The 20,406-nt window shown below is 38.3% G+C and overlaps 1 protein-coding gene across 1 annotated transcript in view; it reads right to left on the reverse strand.

Moving 5' to 3' along the window:
- DPYD (dihydropyrimidine dehydrogenase) overlaps positions 1–20,406 on the reverse strand; it is a 1,003,571-nt gene that overhangs the window by 136,165 nt on the left and 847,000 nt on the right. Inside the window, exon 20 of the mRNA XM_062191802.1 lies at positions 3,334–3,513. Coding sequence (XP_062047786.1) covers positions 3,334–3,513 — 180 coding nt within the window. The remainder of the gene's footprint in view (positions 1–3,333; positions 3,514–20,406) is intronic.

The following is a 20,406-nucleotide window of genomic DNA, read 5'->3' on the forward strand; positions in this document are numbered from 1 at the left end:
AAATGGTGTCTCTGTGTCTATTGAGATCATCATGTTTTTTATTCTTTAGTTTATTAATGTGATATATACATGCATTGATTTGCATATGTTGAACCACTGCTGCATACCAGGGACAAATCCCATTGGTATGGGTGAATGATCTTTCTTATGTGGTGTTGGACTTAATTAGCTAGTATTTTGTTGGGAATTTCCACATCTATGTTCATCAGGGATATTGGTCTATAGTTCTTTCTCTGTTGTGTATTTTTGTTTTTGGAATTAAGGTGATTTGAAAGAATTCCCTCCCTTTCAGTTGTTTTGAATGGCTTGAGAAGAACTAGAATTAATTCTTGTTTAATATCTTGTGAAATTTAGCAATGAAGCCATCAGGTCCTGGGCAATTTTGTTTTCTAATACCACTAAACTACATAATTAGCCTTCAACTTTGAAGAAGAGTTTCTAGATAATGCTATATTTGTAGAAATATTTTTATTTAGGTACTGTTCATAAGCCCTTAATTAAAATACTTGGTGCCAAGGTGTGGGCTTTCTGGCATATCATGTTAAGTAACCACTCAGGATGCCCATATCCTGTATTGGATATGGACTTAGCAGGACATCCACTTCAGGTCCAACTTCTTTGTAATGCACACCCTAGGAGGCAGTGGATGGTGGCTCAAGTGTTTACATCCTGCCACTCATGTAGGAGACCTGGAGTTCCTGGCTCTTGAGCTTGATCACCTATTGTGGGCCTTTGGAAAGGAATCAACAGATAGAATCTCTTTATCTCTCTGTCTCTCCATCTCTCCCAAGTTGCATATCTAGTAATAAATGAAACATCATATAAACCTATCATTCTCACTATTAAAATCTGCTCATAACCATTGTCCTATTTGCAGGTTCCTATCTGCAACATATTTTCAACCTCTATCCAGATCCACTGTGGACTGGGAACCTACATTTCTCACAAGCATCCCACATGCTCTTTAAGAACCAGTAGTGCTGCATGGTGTGGCACAGCTGATGATTGCTCTTCCTAGAGATTAAAACTATACACCTAACTTCCTGCCATTCAAAAGACACCTGAATAAACATTGCTTGTGGGCTTGAATCAATTAACAAGTAGGGTGAGTATATAAGTATTAAACATATAAAGTACTTGGATAACATGACTAACTTGGCCCAATCCTTGTTTCCATAGACACAGTCTCATTTTCTGTCCATCATTAGGCACTGCATCTTAATTTCTTCTAGATATATATTTCAATTTATTCTATCTTGGTCTACAAGTAAAAGATTAAGCAGAGTAACAAGTGTACTTTTCAAATACAATTTTCTTGTCTAAAGAGGTGAGCTATTTCTAGAGTGTATACATCATCTCTCATTTTCCCTATAGTATGAGAACATTCTAAGGAACAACAGACTATTCCTTTAGCTAACAAGAAAGCATAACATGAGCTGTTTTCAGATACATACACACACACACACATAAACACCACCAGAAACACTAAGAACAATTAGGAAGATACCTGTATCCTAGATCTAGAATCCAGAGTATTGTGATTCACTACTGTGGATATTAGCCTAAAGGATATATTCACCTATTGTTTTAGTCATGTCAGTCTCCACCAGGGAACTCAGAAGCACAAATCTATTACCAGACCATCTGTTTGTTCCTCAACTTAGTACCATGAATCACTAATATAATCACATAGACAAAAATCTTTTTTTTTCTTTTAATACATGATAATGCTGAAAATTATACTTATGATTTTGATGAAGGCTGGGCTCACCAAAATAAAGTCTGAATCTAGATTCAGACTATTACAAAATCAACTTCCATTTATGTCATTGACACAAGTGTCCCCATCATTACTGATCTTTTATTTGAATATGTAAGTTTTGAAATGAATGTGAAAGTCCTTTAAAGATAAAATGTTACAATGCAAGGCAGCTACTTGCATTTCAGCTCACATGGCAACCACCCAAATTTGAGACAACGCTTTTTTAGATGGTCATAAATTATCATGTCAGAAACAATTTCCCTGAGATATTTACATTGAGTGAGTATAAAATCATTTGTGAATTTTTTTTAAGTTATAAACAACTTTACAGTAGTGGTAGTCATTGATAAAGGCAAGAACCCTCACTGTCTCCATAGTGCAAACTCAGTTTATGATAATATGATTAGTTACACTAATAATGCTGCTTAGGCACTGTGTTGCTAATTACAATATTATAAATATTAATGTCACAGCCTTTCTGTTTGATTGCCACTCACAGAGTCATTCATCACGATATCTTCCTGGAACCGACATTGTAAGATTTTATTTCCTTCTCTTTCTTCTTTTGCATTACTGGACTTGCAATCACTCACATTATTCCACAAGGAGGCCTTATTTTTGACTGTTGACAGAAGGGACAGTGATATTTTCCACTACAACTAGCCAAATGTAAGTCAGTTATACGATGTTACTCTTATTATTTCTGTGTCCCTACCCCAGTCATCATAGGCAGAGTCTCTAGGGTTTTTGTTTTCCATTCTTTTTCATGTGACCTGTTTCAAGTTAAGATTCATTTGAATTATTAAATGCTTCCTTAAAGAATCTTTTTATACTGCTTCTCTTTTTTAAAAAGTTAATTATTGATGTAGTGACAAGCTGAAAAGACTAAGAATTATAATTTTTCCTCCCCTCATTCAAGACTCAAGAAATGTCTTCTGACAATGGTTGTCTATTTAGAATAACACAAAGGAAATACAAAGGCGAAATTCTGAATGCTGTTTTAGAAAGGAGTTGCTAAAATCACTGTATTATACAAAATGTAAATATAGTGTACATTTCTTGGAAAATAGCAGTTAGTGAGAAAGTTGGGACATAACCTTTTGAGCCCAGGTTTAACCACACAGTAGAAGCAGTCACAAAAGATACTGATTAGATTTTAATTTTAAAAACTTCATATTATTCAGAGACTCCAGTGATTTGATTGTCTTTAAAATAGAAAGGTAATGTTATAATTTCCAGAGCTTGTTAGAGAATAAAGAAACCTCCAAGCTCCCACTGGAAAAAATGCCAGCCATCAGCACAGTAAGCAAGAGCTTGGAGGCACTTCATACTACAAGCTTCAATCTTTTTCTTTTATATGACCTTGTGTTATATTGGTTTTATAAAAAGGTAACTCACAGAACCATCATAGAGCTGTAATCAAGCTCCTTCAGAATGGTTATACTGTAGAAATCACATCTAACAGGCACCACGTTTCCTCTGTTAGTGAGAACGGGGGAAGGAAAACAAGGTCTGAATAGAATCTGAGCAAGGCAGAGTTTTCAAGAATCCCAAGAGAGGTGAACACATACCTTGCCCATGAGTTCAGCAATGCGCAGAACTGGTTTCCCTTTCTGGTGACTCACGGTAGCTGGACTCTGTCCATCCCAGTCTTGTAGTTCTTCAATGCTTTTCAGATAAAGCAGGGCTTTGAGGCCAGTACAGTAGTCTTCGATCACAGTGAAATCTTGATTCTGAACAGCACTGCAAACCTAGAAAAGATGGAGCAACCAACCAAATGTCAAACCAAGAATGGATTCTCCAAATGGTTTCACTTTTCATTTATTTAATAAATACTGATTTTACACATTTGGCACTGTTCTAGACAAGCCAGATCAGTTGCCACCTGGGGAAGCGGGGTACTGGAGAGGGAAGAACTGCAAAGAGACAGAGGAACTTTCAGACACAATGAATATTTTCAAAAACTTGATGTGGTGAGGGTCTCCCATGTTATGTATATGCAGTTCAAGAATTGAACTGTGTACTTTAAGCATACACAGTTATGCAATGTCAGATATATCTTAGTATAGCTGTTAAAAATTTAATCAAATGGGTGGAATCTTCAAGGAGTCACATTAGGCACAACACATGAAAGGATAGTTTAAGTCTCATTTATTAGAATGCACTGCCTACAGCTATTTGTCATGTGTGGAGGTAGTTAAACTGAGGTTGGAGTGCTGTTTGCTCATTCAGTAAACTCAATCACCATTTACTCTGCCTATACCTTCATCCTCACTTGCCATTGTTTTCCACTGCAGTTCCTCACCAAAGCTTTTCGTCTTTTCCTCAAATTTGTCATATTCTTTCTTTGCCTAAGGCCATTCCACAAGATCTTTTCACTACCTAGAAGGACTTTCTTTTCATTCACATGTCTATCTACTGACTATTCCTCAGTCTTGGTAAATGTCACTTCATCTGGGAGACCTCCAGAATTCCAGAATGGGCAATGGCCATCTTTTATTCAGGAAATTTTGACTAATCATTTCTGCATGATTATTTGATTGACAACTCACTCTCCACTTGGGTGGAAGCTTCAGGAAGGAAAACCATCTTTATTTTGGCCACTGTGCTTTTCTAAGTGATTATAGCATAGGGTTTGTCACAGATTCATTTTTCCATAAGTACTTATGGAGGGAATAATGAATAAGAAGAGGTTTGTGAATCTGAGTGACTATATGTTATACAATAGAAATTTTAAAAATTTTGAGTTACAGGCGAATCAGAGAAATTAGGATCCTTCCAATAAAAAATTCTTATGATTTTGTGAATGTTGTTAGAATATGAATTAGAGCTTAAAGAATGTGGATTTAAACAGGCACTTCTAGTTGGATTATTTCCAAAGATATGGCTCTGATTTTCATCTCACCTGTAGGCTCCAGAGAATCATCTATAACTGCCTGTGGGTGCTCTTTACCCAGTTGGTCCATCATAACTTCAAAGCCAAAATTTACAACATGTCATTGAATATCCCTCTTAATTTGTATTATACATTCATCAAATGAAGCAAAGTAAAACTCATTTTGGGGGTTGGTATATCAGGTAAAACCACTATCTGTGATGTCAGCATCTCTTATGGGTACCTGTTAGAGTCCCAGCTGCTCCATTTCCAATCCAGTTCCCTATTGATGGCCTGGGAGAAGTAGTGGAAATGGTCCAAGTGGTTGGGCCCCTGCTACCCAAGTGTGCAATCTGGAGAAGCTCCTGGCTCCTGGCCCAGCCCTGGCCATTTTGGCCATCTGGGGAGTGAACCAGCAGATGAAAGAGCTCTGTCTTTTGTCTCTGTAACTCTGGATTTCAAATAAACAAATATATTTTAAAAAAAAAAGTCATTTTTATCCTGCTTTCCCAAATGTTGAATACTATTCTCAGCATCCATGGCGTCATTCAGGGACATACACATCCCTCACCTCTTTGGAGATACTGAAATCTGCAAACATTCAAGTCCCTTATATAAAACAGTGTGGTCTCTGAATTTAAACTATATAAACCCTCCTGTGTACTTCAATCATCTCTAAGCATAATACCAGATATGTACATTCTCTCTCTCTCTCATATCTATATCTATATCTATATCTATATCTATATCTATATCTATATCTATCTAAAACCTGAAGACATGCAGACAGACTGCTCTTGTAGGAAGTTTGGCTCCTCTAAGAGAAGGGGAACACTAAGAGTATAGTTTACAGGATGTATTAGTTTCCCATTACCATGATGAAATGTCTGATGCTGGGTAACTTTATAAAGAAACTAGGCTTATTTATCTCATGGTTTTGGATGTTCAAAGATGTGGTGTGAGCCACAGTTTATAACTGGTGAAGACCTCATTGTGGACAGTATCACAATGGTGCAAGCATGTGCAGCAGCCAGAGATCATTGGTGAGGCAGGGAGCCAAACTGTGACTGGGGACTAACTGGGGTCCCACAAGAACGGTATTAATTGTTTCTGAGGGCACATCCCTGGTAACCCAACAATCTTTTATTAGTTCTCACCTCTTAAACTGAGGACCAAGACTGAAAAATATCAACCCTTTGGGACAAACCACATCGAAATCATATAACAGGGTTTTTATTCTACTTCTTAAAGGATGAAAATAGTTATGATCTAGAGTATCATTGTCATTTACATTTCTGAGCAGGAAAGACTGACTTCTATGTTTTAAATATTAGTCAAAATTGGTTGAATGATGGTGTGAAATATAAAATCAATGTAATATCTAATATGATGTTAATTATTATGGGTCAGCTAGTCTACTGAATAATTTTTCTTTAGTTTTTATTTCATGAATGCATTTTTTTCATAGATACAACTTTAGGAACATAGTGCTTCTTTCCCCTTTACCTGCTCCCATCCCACCTGCCTCACATTCTCCCATCTCCTTCTTCATTATGGCTCATTTTTAGTATGATTTTATATACAGAGGACCAACTCCATGCTAAGCATAGACTTCAACAATTTGCACACACACACAACATATAGAGTACAGTTTGGGGAGAAAATTTGCAGTCGATTCTCATAGTATAATCATTAGGGACAGGGATCCTACATGGGGAGCAAGCGCACAGTGAATACTGTTGTTCCTTTAACAATTAACACTCTTTTTTAGGACGTCAGTGATCATCCGAGGCTCTTGCCATGAGCTGCCAAGGCTATGGAAGCCTTTTGTGACCGTAAACTTCACTGGTATTTAGACACAGCCATAAGCAAAGTGGATGTTCTCTCCTCCCTTCAGATAAGAGCGTATCCTTTGATGACCTTTTCTTTCCTCTGAGGTCTCACAGATATCCTCTGTGTAGGATATTCTTTGTCACAGTGTCTTGGCTTTCTATGTCTGAAATGCTCTCGCAGGCCTTTCAGCCCAACCAGGAAGACTTAAGGGTTGATTCTGAGGTCAGAGTGTTATTCATAGCTAATGTCATTCAAGGAATCTGATGTGTGGACTGCTTCCCATGTTGCTCTTTCCTTTATTTTTAATTCTATTATTTTTACTGGGTACTTGATGTTATTTATATCATCCCTTTTATTTTTTTATTTTTATTTTTTGACAGGCAGAGTGGACAGTGAGAGAGACAGAGAGAAAGGTCTTCCTTTTGCCGTTGGTTCACCCTCCAATGGCCGCCATGGCCAGCGTGCTATGGCCGGCGCACAGAGCTGATCCGAAGCCAGGAGCCAGGTGCTTCTCCTGGTTTCCCATGCGAATGCAGGGCCCAAGCACTTGGGCCATTCTCCACTGCCTTCCTGGGCCACAGCAGAGAGCTGGACTGGAAGAGGGGCAACCAAGACAGAATCCGGCGCCCCAACCGGGATTAGAACCCGGTGTGCCGGCGCCTCAGGTGGAGGATTAGCCTAGTGAGCTGTGGCACCGGCCTATATCATCCCTTTTAAACTTAGACTGATCTATATGTTGCCTTTAACATTTAATATGATTATTTTAACAGTGAAGATGGTGTTTATAGCACTGATTCTTATGTATTTGGAGCCCCATGACAAGTTCTTAGGCTGTACCCTTAGAGCTAAGTCTGTATGACTGTATGCAGAACTAGATTGCTTTAAAGTTATAGACTATCTCCTCCATTTCTTAGTCCCCCTCTTATTTTTAACTGGGCTCTTTTTCCAATTGCCTTTAAATACATATGATTAACTCTATTGAATACTTTCTTAAGAAAAGATTTATTTCTTTACTTGAAAGGCAGTTACAAAGAGAGAACGAGAGAGAGAGAGAGAGAGAGAGAGAGAGAAATTTTCCATCTGTTGGTTCACTTCCCAAATGGTCTGAACAGCCAGAGCTGAGCCAAGCCAAAGCCGGAAGCCTGGAACTCAATCTGGGTCTCCCATGTGAGAGCAGGGACTCAAATATTTGGGCCATCTTTCACTGCTTTACCAGGGGAATTAACATTGAGCTAGATCTGAATTGAAACAGCAGCTAGGACTTGAACTAGTGCTCATATGGAATACCAACATTGCAGGGCATGGATTAACCCAGTGTTGGCCCCTATTTAATATTTCTTAATGTATTATCTCATTTAGTCCTCAAAATATCCTTAAGTGGTAGTTTTAATTTTTAGCCCTATTTTACAGATGAGAAAGTTGAATGTTAGAAATGTTAAATTTTCCAGCCCAACATGATTAAGAAATGGTGGAACTGAGCGGGGGGGGGGGGGGGGAGATAGAGAGAGAGATTACCATCCATTGGTTCACTCTCCAAATGTTTGCAATGGCCAAGGCTAGACCAGTCCCAAGTCAGGAGCCAGGAACTTCATCAGAGTCTCCCACATGGTTTCTGGGTCCTAAGAATCTGAGCCATCATGTGTTGCTTTCCCAGGTGCATTTGCAGGGAGGTGGATTGGAAGTAGAGCAACCAGGACTCCAACTAGCAGCCGAATGGAATGCTGGCATTGCAGGCAGTGGCTTAACCCATTATGTCACCATGCCAGCTCTGACCACATAATCTTTTTTTTTTTTTAAGTATTTCTTTTTTTCTTTTTTCTGTTTCGTTTTCTTTTTTTTTTCTGGACAGGCAGTTAGACAGTGAGAGAAAGATAGACAGAGAGAGGTCTTCCTTCCGTTGGTTCACCCCCTAAATGGCCGCTACGGCCAGCGCGCTGCGCCGATCTGAAGCCAGGAGCCAAGTGCTTCCTCCTGGTTTCCCATGCGGGTGCAGGGCCCAAGCACTTGGGCCATTCTCCACTGCCTTCCTGGGCCACAGCAGAGAACTGGACTGGAAGAGGAGCAACCAGGACAGAATCCAGCGCCCCAACTGGGACTAGAACCCAGCGTGCCAGTGCCACAGGCAGAGGATTAGCCTAGTGAGCCATGGTGCTGGCCTGACCACATAATCTTAACATATACAGAAATTTATGTATATATAATCTTAATGTGTATAGACATCAGCAGAGGAAAACCTGCTTTGAAGATATTACAATTATCTTTCCTTCAAATAATCTATAAACCAAATTACATAAGTTTTTATAAATTTGATAAAGTTCTCTTCAACCTAAATACAACTATTACTTTGGAAAATCAAACTACTTAATGCAAATTATCAAGGCTCTTTTATTTACCATTCTACTTGTACAGTATGAGTAAGAGTAATAAAAAAAAGTAAACCAAAAAACAGAAACACATAACCCTTTGTTTCCCATTGTTAAGTGTTTGTGTTACTATAATGTCAGAAAGAACATGGAATAAATTACTAACCATGAACAAGAACATTTTCTATGAAGCCCATTTACATTACATAAAAAATCTGTTTCCCAGGAGGAAAAATTCACGCATTAATTAGACCTGTTATAACTTTCTTAGAGTTGAATTTTTAGAACAATTATAAAAAAAATCATCATAATTTCCTCCCAAGGTTTTTCTAACTATAAAAGTCAACTGATGCTTTATTTAATTCCTTTTGTTCACTCAGAGATGCTATTTTTTTGGTAGTATGTGCTCTGGGTATACTTTTTACCACCGTTTTAAAATTAGTTCACCATATGAATATAGAAAATCAGAGTTTGAAACTTACATCATGTCATGTATATTACAGGATGTTCGTGACTGCTGTAAAAATCTGCTGATGGAAGACATTTAAAATACATATAAGGTATGAACAACACATTTTAATCTTACTCATTTCTGAATTTTCCAGTGAAAAGGTATATATGCTTTTAATTATCTTAATCCATAATAATGGCACTATTTTATGTGGTAGAACCAACCAAGAATTGGAGCTGTCAAAATCTTGACTTGGTAACTTTGAACTATGAAAGAATATTATGGCTCCTAAGGTGAAGACGATCCCTTCTTTCCCAATGTTCTTCTGCTCCTGATCATTTAGCATCAGTGTTCTGCAGAGTTCAGAGTTATACTGAGAATGTGAAGTGTCCCCCCAACCTAGAGAGAGAGGAGAGACCACATGGCAGAAGTTGAGCATGGCTGAGATGGTATTCAATGCTGGAAATCCTGGAGTCCACCATGACACAGGAGCTGGAGGGGATCACGTCAAACAGCCTTAATCCCACAGCATATCAGCAAACACTATTTGTATACCTTCCTGAATTGAGTAAATTAATTTCTACTTTTCTTTTTTTAAAAAAATTTCTACTTTTCAATAAGATTAAATCTATTTTTTATTCTGATAGAATTTCTGATAGAAAAAACTTTGCACATTAATATTTTCTGAACAAAATTCTATTAGCCATATAAATTAGTTTTGGAGCTTATTGAAACATAGATTTTGGTTCTGTAGGTTTGGAGTAGGATCTAGCAGTGGCATCCTGAGTTGATGACAAACTTCCAGATGGTATTGATGCTGGTGGACCACACTTGGAATAGTGAAGTTTTAATCACTGCTAGTAACAAATCTCATCCTAACCTGAAATGCTATCCACCAAGTCGAATTTTTCTAAACAATAACTCCTTCTTAATTTTTACTATTAGATCATATATCAATACTTTATGACCCTTTAAAACAGGCACTGCTTCTACTAAGTCTTATGTGGAGAAACATGAGTAATTTTCTGATTAAATATTAATAAACTGAAACACCAAATCTTAGGCTGGGAATAAACTGTTGAGAATAGAACCTTATCCATGGAATGTGATCTCAGAAAAACAGAAATGCTCAGAAAGGTGTGTTGTTGTTGCAAAACCTTCATACTCCATTGAAGGCTTTATCTCTGTCTCAAAGGTAAACGGTTCCTTTTAAAGCGCCAAACATGTAGCTGATGACTAAATGGGTGTATTTTATATGACATCTCCTAATTGTTTGTTTAACAGCTCTGATTAGGACTCTTAATAGCTGTTAACGTGTTTGCTTAGTATAATTTGTAAGTTCTTTATGGTGAAGGCTGGTTTATCTTTCTTCGCAGCAGGGCATCAGGTGCCATTAGAAGCATCGTTGCCACTATTAATTATTTCTATAAGTGTGAATATCCCTATAGCGAGCTATTTTAAACAGGAGCCCCAGACTCTCAGCAGGATCAGCCCTATGCAGTGAACGAGTAGGGGGTGGTCCCAGGTGCAGCGCAACTTGAAGTCAGAGGTCTGACACCATGCCCTGAATTTCCACAAAGTCTGTCTATGCAAGGGACTGTACAGAGGCCTAGGAGGTGACAGAGGGGGTGGGGGAGAAGGGAGGAGTTGCGGAGGGGGGTGCTATTGCTTCTCATTATTTTTCATTAAAAGAGATGAATCAGATTAATAGTAAATTGCCCATTTGGGGAGATTTACATTTTTAAAATCTCCTTGACAAACACTATTTCTTTTCATACTCAGAATAAACCAAATTTAGGTAGGAAAAGGAGTAATAATTGTGCTTTAAAAATGAAGAGCTCAAATTTGAGGTACTATTTCCTTTTTTCAAAAAAAAAAGGATTTTATTTATTTATTTGAAAGGCTGAGTTAGAGACAGAGAGAGGGAGGGACAGAGTGAGAGAGATCTTCCATCTCCTGGTTCACATCCCAGATGGCTACATTGGCCCAAGTTGGCTGATCTGAAGCCAGGAGTCAGGAGCTTCTTCCGAGTCCACCAGGCGGGTGCTGGGGCCCAAGCACTTAAGCCATCCTCCACTGCTTTCCCACTGCTTCCTCAGACTATGAGCAGAAAGCTGGATCAGAAGAGGAGCATCAGGACATGAACCAGTGCCTGTATGGGATGTAGGTGCAGCAGTGCTGGCCCCAGTACTACTTCTTAAAGTCAAAGTCAAATCTAGTGGCTTCTAGGCCATATCAAGAGGTTAAGAGCATGCACATAGAAGTGAGGTAAAACCGGGTTCCAAAGCACTTGCTAGCTGTGTAACCATGAACAACTTTGTTCATTTAAAAAATTGAAATCAAATACTTAGCACATAGGATACTAAATGGCAACATGCTTAAGTACTTAAAATAGTAACTAGGACTTAGTAAGCTAGTTGGCACCAAAAATAAATTTCATAATATGAATAAATCATTTCAGCATGAATTAGGTAGCATAAAATTTTTAAAGTTGAATATTTTTTGATCTAATGCTAAAAAAGAATGTAATGGACTTTATTTCTATTTGCATTAAGTAATGATCAAAAAAATAAATAAATAAAAGAACTCTTGGTCTTGTCTGAAGCTTGGTACCTTTGATCCAGCTCTGTCATTCAGGAGCTGTTAAAGTGGAGCTGATCTACAATCTCTTGTGCTCCTCACCAACATAGATACCTCTTCCCAATCTGAGAGGAACATGACAATCTCTTACTGTGTGGGGATTAAATTATATCATGAAGGCAGGAGTGCTGTGGAAATTGTAAAGCTCAGACAGAATGGTACTACATCTCATAGGTATTGCCAGGTAAACTAGAATTTAAAGTGTCACATGTAAAGTTTTGCTTGTAAAAAATATGCCAGATAAATTCCTTGAAATGTGGAAGGCAATTTACTAGGAAACTATCACATAAAATCCAAATTAGATTAAAAAAGAGTAATTCCAGGTAAAAAAAATTGACAAAGAAGAATTCTGCAGAAGCAGAATACCCTGACACTGGCCTGTGCTTTTGTGTAATAAAGTAGCACCTTTTTGAAGTGTTATTTCAAATGTGACACAGTTTTAAAATAGGGATCTTGATCTATCAGACACAATTCAGATGAATCAATGACCATTATTATCCCTTTTCAATTTTTATCACACAGAAGGAAAGACTCTGCAGTTCTTAGAAATATGTGCTTATAGACTACATGCACGAATAATATTTAAAATTGAGCCCAAATTAGTCTCAGAGTTTTTGGTAAATTCATTATTAAAATAAATACTGGTGATTAAATATGTTTAAGAAAAAATGGAAGTTCTTCTGTATTGGTTATCATATTCCAATGGTTAGCATACTTTGATGTTGTGGGAAGAGGCTTAAACATCTTCTGATATAGGGAACAATGAATAAGGAAGATAATCCATCCAATTCTCAAAGATTCTCCAGGAAAAGGAAAAGATCCTATATCTCTCCTCACTAATCTATTTTGATAAAAGAGTTGAAACATTAACAATGTGAAACATGCTATGTTTTACTGAGTGTTTTACAGTTTTCCAAGCACACTGTTAAAAAGTCAGAAATATTCATACAGTGATGTACAGATTTAACATGTCGATGAGTAAGCACAAAGGGACCTTAGACATCTTTCAGATATGCTTCTTATCTCACAGATCAGGAGACAAAAGAGGTGACATGATCTGTCCATGTTCACATAGCCCAAAGCCATTTCTGCTGTAGCACTGACTCTCCAGTATTCCCTGACTTAGTCCATGTATCAGTTCTGAGAGAAAGACAGAGACGGTGATATGAGTGAGGAAATCAAACTTAACATTGAGTGCCATGTCCACATTCAGAAGATCACTAAGTGGTAGGGCCAACAGTAAGACTCAGAACTTTTGACTGCTACAGAGCTTTTTATCTTTACTTCTTTTTATCCTTTTTTCTATAAACATCAAAGTATTCACCATGATAATCAAAGATTTCCATAAATAAATAAGTACAGACATAATTTTCATAAGAAGCACCTTATTATAAAATGATCTCAAATTTATTACTTAATGGATGATGACAGAAATCTATAAATTTTTAATTTTAGCATCCTAACATTTAGATGGCCCATTTGAAGATTTCTTTCTGTAACTGATAAACATACCTCTGCTATCTTTAGATAGAAAGCATGTGCAATTCCATGTTTCCACGCCAACTGATTAAAAACATTGGGGATTTGGATTGAGACAGAGGAGTAGGGAGGGAGCTTACCGCTCTAGTCTAGGAAAAGATGGTTTAAAAAAAGTGAAGAGAGTGCAGTTTCAGGGAAGAGTTAGGGAGAAGATGGCAGAGGAAACTTCATGCAAATTAGAGGGACACAGCAGACCTATGTGGAAGGTGTGGACAAACACAAATCAGGACCCCAGCAGCCGAGAGCCTCAGCAATAGCTTTGGAGAGAGGTTAAGACCAGACTGCAGTAGCCCAAGCCACTGATAAGCTGCAGGAAAAGCCTGGAGGGAATCCAACTTGGAGCTCTGTGGGGGATAGTGTATCTATCCCCCAAACTAGAGGACAACAAAAAGGTGGGGCACGATTCTCTCTCCCCAAACACCCTGCAATGGCGTCCTGTAACAAGACAATAGAGAGTGGGCACCATTTCAGACATACATAACAGCTGCACTAGCTTGTGTCCATGCCCAGCAACCAGATGACTGAAGACTCCTTAGTCTGGTGGGGTGAACTGATGGGGGCTGAGTGCTCATGACTGTGGGAGGCTTGTGTGCCAGGACTGTTTAAACACTGAGACTGCAGGGCTTTGAAAACACTGAGGCTGTGTGGGAGGGCTCAGGGTATGGCTGGGTCTTGGGCAGTCAATGTGGGAGGCTCCACATACTCAGGGCTCCCTGGTTCCCTAATGAAGGACATTGCTGGGGAATCTGTTTGCATCAAGGACTGCACTGATTCTTTGTGTGGTCCCTGTGGAAGTGTGGATGAATATTAGACCCACTTGGGCTAGTGCCCAGGCACTGGTCTCCTTTGAGAAGAAGAAATGAGCTGAGTCTATGCCAACAGAACAGAAAAACCTCCCATCTGATTAAAAAAAAAGAGAGAGAGAGAGGACTAGTACCACACCCAACCTAGGTGTCACCTTAACACTCCCTTCACCCTGAAGCACTAGACAGAGCTCCCTAGCCACATTCACCACACGCCTATAGGTATTTCCGGAAAGCAAACATTCTACAAACCACACAGACATAATCCAAAGATAAAAGCCACCATGGCAAAAAAACAAAGAAACCAATGAGTATTTCCACAAATGCCAAATAATAAATGCACAAATTCAAGAAACAAGAATAAGGAACACTACATGACAGCCCCAAAAGAATACAACACTTCAATACTAGATTGTTAAGGTAAAGAGTTTGAAGAAATACCAGAAATGGAATTCAAAAAATTGATCATAGTATGACTTAGAAGTAATCAGAAGCAAATGCACAAACAAATGAAATCCGTCCATAACATGAAAGAAAATTTTGCCCACAAAATTGAGATCTTAAAGAGAAAACAAAATGCAATCTTGGAAACAAAGAATTCAATAGAACAATAAAAAATACAGTGGAAAGCCTTAACAACAGAATTGGTGAAGAAGAAGAAAGAATATCTGACTTAGAAGACAAATTGCAGGAAATTATATAGTCAGACAAAAAACAAGAACAGGAAATTAGAAAACTAAAAAACACTATTGGGAATCTATAGAATAATATCAAATGACCCAACATATGTGTTCTAGGAGTTCCTGAAGGCATGGCAAGAGAGAAAGGATTAGAAATCTTTTTAGTGAAATAGTAATAAAAAAGTCCCTAATTTGGAGAAGGAAAGGGACACTCATGTACAAGAAGCATATAGAACTAATAGATATGACCAGGAAAGATCTTCACCACAATGCATTGTAATCAAACTCACCACAGCAAAACATAAAGAAAAGATTCTATAATGTGCACTAAGAGAAATGCCAGATTACTTTCAGAAGGTCTCCAATGACTCAGCAGATTTCTCATCAGAAACCCTACAGACTAGGAGAGAATGGTGAGATATATTCAAAGTCTTAAGAGAAAAAAAACTCTCAACCCAGAATACTATACCCTACAAAGCTCTCATTTATGAATGAAAGTGAAATAAAGACCTTCCATGACAAACAGAAACTGAAAGAATTTGTTGCCTCTTGTCCAGCCCTACAAAAGATGCTTAAGGATGTGCTGCACACAGAAACATATAACATAGTCAGCACTATGAAAAAAGGTAAAGGAAAAAATATCCCAGTAAAAGTACAAAGGAAATCCAAAGTAAAAAAAAAAAAAGGAATATTTATGGAAAAATGGCAGGGCAATGTCATTACTTATCAATAGTCAATATGAATATAAATGCCCTCAATGCTATAGTTAAAAGACAGATTGGCTGAATGGATTTTTAAAAAATCCATCTATTTGCTGCCTATAAGAAACACATCTCACCAACAAAGATGCACACAGACTGAAAGTGAAAGGATGGAAAAAAATATTCCATGCTAACAGAAACGAATAAAAAACTGATGTTGCCATCCTAATATCAGACAAAATAGACTTTAACACAAAAACTGTTAAAAGAGACAAAGAAAGGCACTCTGTAATGATTAAGGGATCAATTCAACAGGAAGAATACACTATTATAAACGTATATGCACATAATTACAGAGCACATGGAGATTTAAAAGAAATGTTAAGGAATCTAAAGGGAGACAGAGACTCAAATACAATAATAATGGGAGACTTCAATACCCCACTTTCAGCAATGGACAGATTAATCAGACAGAAAATCAACAAGGAAACAACAGAGTTAATCGACACTATAGACCAAATGGACCTAATGGATACCTACAGAACTTTCCATCCTACAGTTGCAGAATACAAATTCTTCTCACAAGTGCATGGAACTTTCTCTAGGATTGACCACATGATAGGCCATAAAGCAAATCTCAGCAAATTCAAAAAACTCTAAATGATACCATGCATCATCTCTGACCACAATGGAATGAGTTGGAAATCAGCATTGCAGGAATCCATAAAACATAAGCAAACATATGGAGATTGAACAACATACTCCTGAGTCATTGAATAAAACAAAATAGAAATCAAAATATTTCTGGAAACAAATGAAGATGACAATACAATATATTAAATCTTATGGGATATAGCAACAGCAGTGTTAAGAGGAAAGTTTATAGCAACTGGTGCTACATCAAGAAATTAGAAAGGCACCAAATAAATGAGCTATCAATACATTGCAAGGATCTAGAAAAACAACAGCAAACCAAACCCAAAACTAGTAGAAGAAAATAAATAATTAAAATTAGAGAAGAAATTAACAAAATTGAAACAAAAAAATACAAGTGATCAGCAAAATGAAGAGCTGGTTTTTTGGAAAAAAAAAATCATTGGTCCAAATAACCGAAAAAAAAAAAAAAAAAGGAGAGCAAAGACCTAAATTAATAAAATTAGAGGAGAAAAATGAAGTGTAACAACAGACACCACAGAAATAAAAAGAATAATCAGAAATTACTACAAAGAGCTTTATGCCAACAAACTGGGAAACCTAGAAGAAATGGATAGATTCCTGGACATATACAATCTACCTAATTGAGCCATGAACATAGAAAACCTAAACAGACCCATAACCACGACAGAAATTGAATCAGACCCTCTCAAACACAGAAAAACCCAGACCAGATGGATTCATTGCTGAATTCTACAGACATTCAAAGAACTAACTCCAATTCTTTCAAGCTATTCAAAACAATTGAAAGTGAGGAAATCCTCCAAACTTCTTCTATAAAGACAGCATAACTTCAATTCCTAAACCTGAAAAAGATGCAACTGAGAAAGAGAACTATACACTAATTTCCATGATGAACATAAATGCAAAAATCCTCAACAAAATTCTGGCCAATCAAATGCAACAACACATCAGAAATATCATTCACCTGGAACAAGTATGGTATACAGGATGGTTCAACATTCACAAATTAATCAATGTGATACATCACATTAACAAACTGCTGAACACAAACCATATGATTATCTCAATAGATGCAAAGAAAGCATTTGATGAAATATAACACCTTTTCATGATGAAAACTCTAAGCAAATTGTATAGAGGGAACATTCCTCAACACAATCAAAGCAATTTATGACAAACCCACAGCCAGCATCCTATTGAATGAGGAAAAGCTGGCAGCATTCCCACTAAGTTCTGGAACTAGACAAGGATGCCCATTCTCACTATTGTTATTCAACACAGTCCTGAGATTTTTAACCAGAGCCAGTCAGCAAGAAAAAGAAATCAAAGGGATACAAATTGGGAAGGAGGAAGTCAAACTATCCCTATTTGCAGATGACATGATTCTATATATAGGGGATCCAAAGCATTCCACTGACTACTGGAACTCATAGAAGAATTTGGTAAAGTCGCAGGATGTAAAATCAATACACAAAACTCAACAGCCTTTGAAAACACAGACAATGCTATGGCTGAAAAAGAACTTCTAAGATCAATCCCTTTCACAATAGCCACAAAAATAAAGCAAATACCTTGGAATATAAATTTATTCCAAGGATGTTAAACTTCTTTATAATGAGAATTATAAAACCTTAAAGAAAGAAATAGAGGAAGATAGAAAAAATGGAAAAACCTTGCATGTTCACGGATTGGAGGAATCAATATCATCAAAATGTCCATATTTCCAAAAGCAATTTCCAGATTCAATGCAAAACCAATCAAAATACTAAGGACATTCTTCTCAGATATAGAAAAGATGATTTTGAAATTCATATGGAGATACAGAAGGCCCTGAATAACTAAAGCAATTTTATATAACAAAAACAAAGCTGGAGGCATCACAATATCAGACAATATCACACTTCAAGACATACTATAGGGCAGTTATAGTCAAAAAGCCTGATTAACTTAACAACTTAACAACCAAACAACCTAGTGAAGAAGTGGGCAAATAACTTAAACAGATATTTCAAAAGAGGAAATCCAAATGGCCAACAGACACATGAAAAAAAGGTTAAGGATGAGGGAAATGCAAATCAAAACCATAATGAGCTTTTACCTCACCCCAGTTAGAATGACTTTCATACAGAAATCAAGAAACAACACATGCTGGTGAGGATGTGGGGGAAAGGTACCCTAATCTACTTCTGGTGGGAATGTAAACTGGTAAAGCCACTATGGAAGACACTATGGAGATACTTTAGAAATGTAAAAATTTTTTTTTTGACAGGTAGAGTGGACAGTGAGAGAGAGAGAGACAGAGAGAAAGGTCTTCCTTTGCCGTTGGTTCACCCTCCAATGGCCGCCACGGCTGGCGTGCTGCGGCCAGCGTACCGCGCTGATCCGAAGGCAGGAGCCAGGTGCTTATCTTGGTCTCCCATGGGGTGCACGGCCCAAGCACTTGGGCCATCCTCCACTGCACTCCCGGGCCACAGCAGAGAGCTGGCCTGGAAGAGGGGCAACCGGGACAGAATCCAGTGCCCTGACAAGAACTAGAACCTGGTGTGCCGGCGCCGCAAGGCGGAGGATTAGCCTATTGAGCCATGGCACTGGCCGAAATGTAAATATTGACCTACCATATGACCCAGACATCCCACACCTGGGAATTTACCCAAGGGAAATGAAATCAGCCTATGAAAGAGTTATCTGCACCCCCATGTTTATTGCAACTCAATTCACAATAGCTAAGACATGAAGTTGTGGCATTGTGGCGCAGCAGCAGGTTAATGCCCTAGCCTGAAACGCTGGCATCCCATAAGGGTGCTGGTTCAAGACCCGGCTGCTCCTCTCCCAATCCAGTTCTCTGCTATGGCCTGGGAAAGCAGTAGAAGATGGCCCAAGTCCTTGGGCTTTGCACCCATGTGGGAGACCTGGAAGGAGCTCCTGGCTCCTGGCTTTGGATCAGCACAGCTTCGGCCGTTGCAGCCAACTGGGGAGTGAACCAGTGGATGGAAGACCTCTCTCCATCTATCTCTGCCTTTCTTCTTTCTGTGTAACTCTGACTTTCAAATGAATAAATAAATCTTTTTTAAAAAAAGACATTGAATTAACCCACGTGCTGGTCAACTGAAGAGTGGATAAGGAAATTATAGGATATGTACTCCATGGAATACTACACAGCTGTAAAAATAAATGAAATCCAGTTATTTACAACAAAATGGATGAATCTGGAAAACATCATACTTAGAGAAGTAAGCCAATCCCAAAGGGACAAATACCACACGGTCTCCATGCCCTGTGATAACTAATAGAGCACCTAAAAGGCAATCTGTAGAAGTGAAATTGACACTTTGAGAAGCAATGACTTGAACAGCTCTTGTCTTGACCGTTGAGGAAAAGTATTTTTTTTTTTTTTTGGACAAGCAGAGTTAGACAGTGAGAGAGAGAGACAGAGAGAAAGGTCTTCCTTTTTCCGTTGGTTCACTCCCCAAGTGGCTGCTATAGCCAGCGTGTTGCAGCCGGTGCGCTGTGCCAATACTGGTCTCCCATGCGGGTGCAGGGCCCAAGGACTTGGGCCATCCTCCACTGTCCTCCCGGGACACGACAGAGAGCTGGACTGGAAGAGGAGCAACTGGGACAGAATCCGGCACCCCAACAGGGACTAGAACCCGGGGTGCTGGCGCCGCAGGCGGAGGATTAGCCTAGTGAGCTGCGGCACTGGTCAAGGAAAAGTATTTTTTTATACTGTTTTTGAACTTTTTACTTGATAAAAACTTAAACATACGTGTATAAAGTCAATTGAAAATAGATCTCAGTAAAAAATAAGAGTGGGAATAACAGAGTGAGTAGGAAGAATGGTTGGAAGTATGTGTGGGAGGGCAGACACAGTGGGAAGAATCACTATGTTCCTAAAGTTGTGAAGTGTATGATGTTTGTAACTCTAAAGCTATACAGTTCTGCATACATTCCTATGGATATATTTCTAAGGGTACAGTATAAAAACTTGCCATGATACCTTTCTCCAAAATGGCAGAAGTAGAGAAGGAAGAAATCACTAAATACAGATCCTATCTTGTAGCCCTGACTGACCAGGACAAAAACG

This window comes from Lepus europaeus, chromosome 5 (genome assembly GCF_033115175.1).
Source record: "Lepus europaeus isolate LE1 chromosome 5, mLepTim1.pri, whole genome shotgun sequence".
Taxonomy (NCBI): Eukaryota; Metazoa; Chordata; class Mammalia; order Lagomorpha; family Leporidae; genus Lepus; species Lepus europaeus.